The sequence below is a fragment of the Hippoglossus stenolepis genome, chromosome 18 (genome assembly GCF_022539355.2).
Source record: "Hippoglossus stenolepis isolate QCI-W04-F060 chromosome 18, HSTE1.2, whole genome shotgun sequence".
NCBI classification, from domain to species: Eukaryota; Metazoa; Chordata; class Actinopteri; order Pleuronectiformes; family Pleuronectidae; genus Hippoglossus; species Hippoglossus stenolepis.
This window is the reverse complement of record NC_061500.1, coordinates 7,412,317-7,419,042: the sequence shown is the minus strand read 5'-3', so window position 1 is coordinate 7,419,042 and position 6,726 is coordinate 7,412,317. Positions and strand designations below refer to the sequence as shown.

Below are 6,726 nucleotides of genomic sequence, written 5' to 3'. Positions count from 1 at the left end.
AAGTGATTTTTGATGACGCCCTCCTACGTTTTCTGGACCCAGTACAATTCCCCGACCAATTCTTCAGCTGATTTTTCTGTCCTCTCTGCAAAATTCCTCCTGAAAATGCCTGGCGTTGTCTGGCTCACTAAAGCAGGCCGCTCCATGCAAGAAGCCAGACCCAAGACGGGGCGAGGAAAGCCAAGGCACATGAAGAACCTATTAGGGGGCCTAGCAGCCAGCAGCAACCCTGGGAGGCCTGCCAACTCAGTGTGTGAACAATGGGAACCCAGCTCAACAAAAACATCCTGCAGAAGTGAGAGACTGGGAGGGAGGGAGGCTGGGAGGGAGGCGAGGAGAGGACAAGCGAGCAGCAGGCCAGATAGCTCGTTGGGCTGCCACGGTATCAAAACACAGAGGGGCTGGAGCTTAGTGCAGCGAACTCTCCTGGTGTTGAGTTTGTATCTGACAAAGAAATACATCAGTCCAGTGCACTTGATGTGGTCAGCGCTGAGGTCACAGATGGTTCAGCTGCAGCTCGGAGAGCCGGCTTTAACAGCTGCTCTAACAATAGCGCAAACTTTTACTTGTCGGTGAAAACCAGACGTTTGCAGCCGCTTCTCGGAATTCGAGCTCAAGATCTTGCTGAAATGAAAACTCGCAAAAAACAAAACAACACACAGCCATTATGCTTTTCCCATCACATTTGCAATCCTCTTTGCTCAAGCCCTTGCTGGGTCGACACCCAGTAGATGTTGCAACGGGAACAGGGCTGTGAAAGATGCAGAGACGCGCCTGTGTTCCCACGATCCTCCTGCAGACGCGCAGCATTTTTGTGAAACAGGGAGATCACGACCCAGTCAAAGGCTTAATTTCAAATCAAACAGGTGCAGAGACCAAAATACAGCCCATGCATATCACGTGCACGTTTTATCAGAGCAGTAAAAAAGCTGAACTCCAAGTCACACTTTAAAAAGCACACAGTCTTTACAGAAAGTGCACACACACACTGTTTAACCTTTTTTGCTGCGAACGAGTGAGCGTGTTCCAGCCTTTTCTTTTCCCTTCGACCTTTTCTGACTCATGACCGATCCAAATAAAGTGAGAGTGGTTAACAGTGCAACCAGACATTTTCAGGTCCATTTCATCACAGCAGGCCACGAGGCTTCAAAGTTCAAATTTCAACAGACATTGAAATATTTACATGGAAACGTTTTTCTTTTCTTTTGGGAACAAGAGGAATCTTTTGCAGACGCAGAGTAATGGAGCTCAGGAGAAAAGGTGAGTAAATTCAAAGAAGGAAACGACAAAAAGATCATAAATAATGAATACGAGACACGTTCAAGTGTGTGCGGAGCTGAGTCGGAGAGGCAGAGCAGAGCTGTTAGCAGCGAGCAAAGCCTCAGTCGTTGGAAAAGAGAGCACAAGAGACGGGTGTGTGTTGGAAACTTTTTGAGGGTGTGTATGTGTGTGTGGGGGTTGGGGTGGGGGGGGTGTAACATAAAACCAGCTCTCCCACAACAGACACAGGGGAGGGGACCCTTCTTTAAACCGAGCCTACCCACAATGCACCGGGCTCTTTTATCCCGGCAGTGAAAGGATGAGGCCAGATGAATGACAAAAGGAGAGAATGGGGATCTGGGTTGGGCCCGGGCTTGGAAGACAGGGAGGGAAAAAGAGAGAGAGGGGAGGAGGAGGGGGGGGGTGTTTCCCAAACCAACCTTTTCTATGAAAAATGCAGGAGGAGGGAGTGAGAGCGAGGGAGGAAGGGGGGTGTTGAGGCCGGGAAAACGTAGCTTGTGCTTTGGAGGATGAGGAAGAAATGTATGCATACACCAGTGAGTTTAATGATTTCTTTACTGGCTTGTACACAAACGTACAAAAATAATACAGCACTCATCTCCACATGACGTCACGTCATCATCACAGTGTTACAAACGTTCAAAAATAAAAGAATACAAACAAACAAACAAACAAAAATGAAACACGATGGAACATCTGCATCACTCATGAAAAAATCTGCCGTTTCTCTCCTGCTTGAAATGAAGCAAGACCAGAAACACAACTTGGTCCAAAGAAGTCAGCACTTTTTTTTATTTTTTATTAAAAAAACAAAAATCATCTCACTCATGTACACCAATCCGGCAGCTGGCCCCTTACATCATAAATGTTATGACCCTCGTGAGCCAGACGACCACACAACCGTGCAATTTTTAATCATGTTACAATGATCTTACCATCAAATGTATTATTCCCCTTTAAAAAAAAACAGGAAGACAGCACTTCAGAAAAGAAAGTGCCCCAAGATATCATCATCATCAGCGTTGATATATATATATCCATATGTATATATACATACACCCAATCACAGAGATACACGCATCTTTGTCAAAAAGAAAAAACATCATGTTCTTTTTTTCCACAAAGTGACACACACATTAGGACATTATCACCTGGAGCATATATTTATACAATAGTATTTTGTTGTGTTTGTTTTTTTTTCTATTCAGAAAAAAATTAAAAATGTTGACACATAAAAGCCAACGTTTCAACAACAGTCATCAGTGCAATATTCAAACAAAAAAAAAAATCAAGTTTAAGACAAGCGATGCATATTTCATTTGTTGCCTGATAACCAATCTATACCTTGATGTGGTGGATCTATCGCTTCTGTTAATTGTGGTTGTTGAAAAATGGGAAGTTCTCAGTCTGGACGACTGTTCAATGCAGCGGCACGGAGCCTCATGAGAAGCACACGCACACAAACACACACTTCAATTTTAAAAAGACAAAAAGAAAATATTCACTCACACACTCTCAGCAGCTTCTCATGAGGTGAACTAGTGCTGCTGTGAAGCTTCTACACAACTGTTGGCCATTTGAGCAGTAGGCTTTTTAAAAAAACAACAACAACAACAACGTCAACATGAACAAAAAAAAAAAGAAAAACATACAAGCAGCATCGATACAAATGTTAGGGTGCCATGACTTTCAAAAATGCAGCAGGCAAGTTGATGGAACCATTTTTTTTTTTTCCTTTTCTGTGACCTCCTGCAACAGTCATGTGATTTTTTTGTCTTTAAGTCTTCATCGTCCAACAGTATTAGGGTCCTGCTCAGTAGTAGTAACTATTCCAAAGCCTTGGCTCCTGCAGTTACCCCGTACAAACACTGGGGGCGCGCAAGGCTCCGCATTTTTTTGTGCAATAAAACTCCCTGCATTTATAAGTCATGCGATACAATTCCATTTTTTTTGTATGACTGAAAATAAAAAAATAAAACGACCAAACAGGCTGATGGAGACAGAGAAAGAGACAGAGAGGTGGAGGTTTATAGGGAACAACAACGCAACAGACAGAAAGAGAGAGAGAGAGAGAAACCACAGACTCCTTTGCAGAAAATCACGCTTTGCTTTTGAGAATTGGTTTGGTTGTAGTGTAAAATAAAAACTGTCCCGACTGAGGATGCAGGGATGGGTTCATTGCATCTTCTGGAGTCCGTCTGTCTGTCAGGTGTCATAGCAAAAAACAAAACAAAACATACTGGCATGCGGATGATCACAAACAAAAAGTGAATCTCTTCAGACTCCAAAACAACGTGGCAGAGTGGTGAGACAGCTGAACAACTTGAGAATACTTTATAAGTCGAGGTAGCTGGCAAAAGGCAACCAAACAAAGTCCTTTAAATGGGAGGAGGGGGGTGGAGACAGTCCTCTGGAGGGTCAACAGGCTAGAGGGGGGGGGAGTTGGGTTTCTGGGGTGATGGTGGTGGTGGGTGAGGGTGGCAGGGTTTCCTCCACACGGGACAGTTTATATACTACGAGTCTGAAGCAGCTTGAGTCACCCTTAGATATTCTTACACTCATAGATTTTTGTTTGTTTTTTTTAAAAGAAGAACCACAACATATTCAAAAATGCATCTTCTCAATGTACCTTCATAAATAGAAAAAAAAAATAATAACCCAGCCTGCTTTCACAGTGATGACTAGGATGTTAATAAAATACTGAAAGGAGATTATAAAGTGAATTCCAAATGCGACTCTTTCTTTCTTTCTTTCTTTCTTTTTCTTTTGATACAAAGCGAAAGCAGCGGTTTTTCTTTTTTAGTAACACAGTGACCATTGGCAAAGTGGTCGCACTGGCCAGGAAAGAGTTGGACGCCAGCACGGCAGAGGAGGCACAGTGCACTCAGCTACTGTCTCTTTCTTTTTCTCTTTAAAAATAAAATAAAAATAATAATAGTAAAGCTATTGTGTACAGTACTTCACAACATCGATGAAGCCAGTTGTTGTTACATCATGATTACACATCTGGAAAGCGTGTTGGATAGCCATAATGCCGCTCTTTGAGTTAAAAAAAAAAAAAAATTGATTCATTAAAGAAATATAGGCCTCTGGTAGCCAACAGAGGGCAACCCTTCTTCTCTTGCTCGTGTGTCTTCCCTTTCAGATATTCCAGCATGCAGCCATGTAGCATCAAGTGCCGTGTTTCATATCAAATAACTTAGAAAAAGAGGATTTTTTTTACAAGTGAACAATGCATGAGGGGCAACAGGTCAAATCTGTGCACACACCCCCCCTCCCCCCTCCCCCCACAAAGAAACTATTCAACTGTACTGAGGATGGGAGGTCATGGATAGAGGAGAAAAAACTGGGCCATCTGCACTCCTGAGTCCTAACACACACACACACACACAGGCTGCTCTTCTAGTGGACCACACGATCTATAGTAGACACATTCAAGAGGAAAGCTTTAGTACCAACAAACTCACCGAAGTGGCGTTTTTCTTTTTTTTGTTCAAGATTCGTGCTGAGTGTGTGTGTGTGTGTGTGTGTGTGTGTGTGTGTGTGTGTGTGTGTGTGTGTGTGTGTGTGTGTGTGTGTGAACCATGTGGTGGCTTCACTCAGAGGTGCAGAGAGGGCCCCGTTTGGTTTACAGTGAGGGAGGGTTATTGTGCAGGCCTGTTTATGCATTTCCTTTTATATATGAATATATATATAATTTGGCACAACTATGTAGATAATGGCAGTTTTGAAAAGAGCCTGGCTTTCCCGCATGTGTTGCATTTCGATTTTTTCCACTTATTGTTGCTGTTGTTCTGTTATTTGTCTTTTTTTTTCTTTTTTTTTTTACCTGACAGCAGAGACAGATCACCGGGCGCCAGAGGAGTACTTGGCCTTGGTGATGAGGTATAGCACAATGTCTTGGTGGCCCCCGAAGGCGGCGATGTGTAAAGCGCTCCACCCTTCCCTGTTGGCCAGTCGGATGTCTGCGCCAAACTTCACCAGCAGTTTTACCAGCTCCAGGTTGCCGTCTATGACGGACTGGTGCAGGGCCGTCTGTCCCTCCGGCCCGAAGGAGTTGACGTTGAACTCGCAGTTCGTCATGTTCTGCAGCAACGAGTGCAGCTCCTTGGTGTTGCCCTTCTTCACCGCCTCCTGGAAAACCCTCTGCGGCGCGGAGCACGTCGACACCTCCGCCTGGCTCATGGTTGCAGCGCGCTGGATGGTGGGGGAACACGTAATCCTGCCCGGAGCTCTAAAGTTGATGGTAACGTCTTCTCCCTGCTGAGCGTCTCTGGTCTGGTAACAATGCCACAGTTACACTGGACTACAACCAGTTATTAAGGCACTTTAAGGTACTTAAAGACAAAAAATGCTCACTGTATATATCCCAAAAAGGACAATAGAGAAAATAACACACTCGGTGTGCAAAAAGGTAAATAAATTGAGAGATCCTATAAATCCCTAAAGCATTAAGGGGTGCTCTCGAGAGGTCCAGGGTCTCTAGATGAAGTTCCCCCTCTGTAGCAGCAGCAGGTCGCCTATCGCAGGGGGATGGAGAAGAGGGACACCTCCGACTTCTCTGAGGGGAAACTGGAAGTAGGATCTCCACAGGGCAGCCTCCTCGTTACCGGGTCCCCACAGGTTTTCCTTAAACGTTCCCACCTGTTTCCTGGCTACACGTCCAGGCAATAAGTCGCTGCTCGTGTGGCCAGGGCGTCTGGGAAAGACAAGAAAAGACAAGAAAGGTCCACATGAATCCCGAGTCCACACCTACAGACCGCAGGAGAGACCTCACATTCCGCTACATCCAAGAGCGAGAGAGGAGCACTCCGAGCGCACGTTTTACGCACGCACACACTGCTTGATTTTGCCATTAAACATGTCTGGAGGTGTAATCCGCTGCGGATGTTTGCCTTACCTGTGACAGATGGACGGGTCCGTGGCGACGAAAGCGATAGAAATCCACCGTGTGGCCCAGGTCTGTGTCCTGCGTGCGATCCGCGAGTCTCTGCCCTGCTCTGCGCTCTGGGGGAATATTTTACGCGTCCTTTATATGCATGACAATACCTTCCCAAAGAATCAACTGTGGAGGAATGGGCGGAAAGCCGGGAAGGTTATAGGCTGCCGGCTTGGTTAGTGGGAGGGACCAGCTCCCTGTGAATCTGCAGGAAGGGGCGTGTTTTCTTCTGATGGAGGGGGAGCCAAGCGTAACTGCAGAAATTCTAAACAAGCCGCCCGCAGCAGTGTTATGGTGAGCTCAGTATCGGATCTCCTGTAGCCGACCCCAGGATGTGGACTCAAAGCCAGAAGGCATCGGTGCTGTCAGGGCTGTAAACCGCTGAGTGAACAACGTGCATGTGAAGGATCGTCCAGTGGATTCAACCTCAACAAAGTTCTTGAAACAGAAAAGTCCAGTTAGATGTCAGAGGCAGGGATGGACATGTTCCCTGGCATCTGAGGAGT

At 45.6% G+C, this 6,726-nt stretch overlaps 1 protein-coding gene across 2 annotated transcripts; it reads right to left on the bottom strand.

Annotated features, from left to right (window-relative positions):
- Positions 1 to 1,818: 1,818 nt before the first annotated feature.
- On the bottom strand, positions 1,819 to 6,354 carry nrarpa (NOTCH regulated ankyrin repeat protein a). 2 transcript variants are annotated; one of them, XM_035141381.2, is made up of 3 exons: positions 6,182 to 6,354; positions 5,111 to 5,980; positions 1,819 to 4,700 (listed from the first exon to the last, which is right to left on the bottom strand). In XM_035141381.2, the coding sequence occupies exon 2, from the start codon at positions 5,464 to 5,466 to the stop codon at positions 5,128 to 5,130; it is 339 nt and encodes a 112-aa protein (XP_034997272.1). In that variant the 5' UTR covers positions 5,467 to 5,980; positions 6,182 to 6,354; the 3' UTR covers positions 1,819 to 4,700; positions 5,111 to 5,127. The 2 variants fall into 2 exon arrangements, with proteins under 2 accessions (XP_034997272.1, XP_034997270.1); XM_035141379.2 differs by having other exon boundaries at positions 1,819 to 5,980; positions 6,182 to 6,353.
- Positions 6,355 to 6,726: the final 372 nt, after the last annotated feature.

Excerpts from the sequence above, each read along its gene's own strand:
- nrarpa (XM_035141381.2), bottom strand. The coding sequence starts at position 5,466 with ATGAGCCAGGCGGAGGTGTCGACGTGCTCCGCGCCGCAGAGGGTTTTC.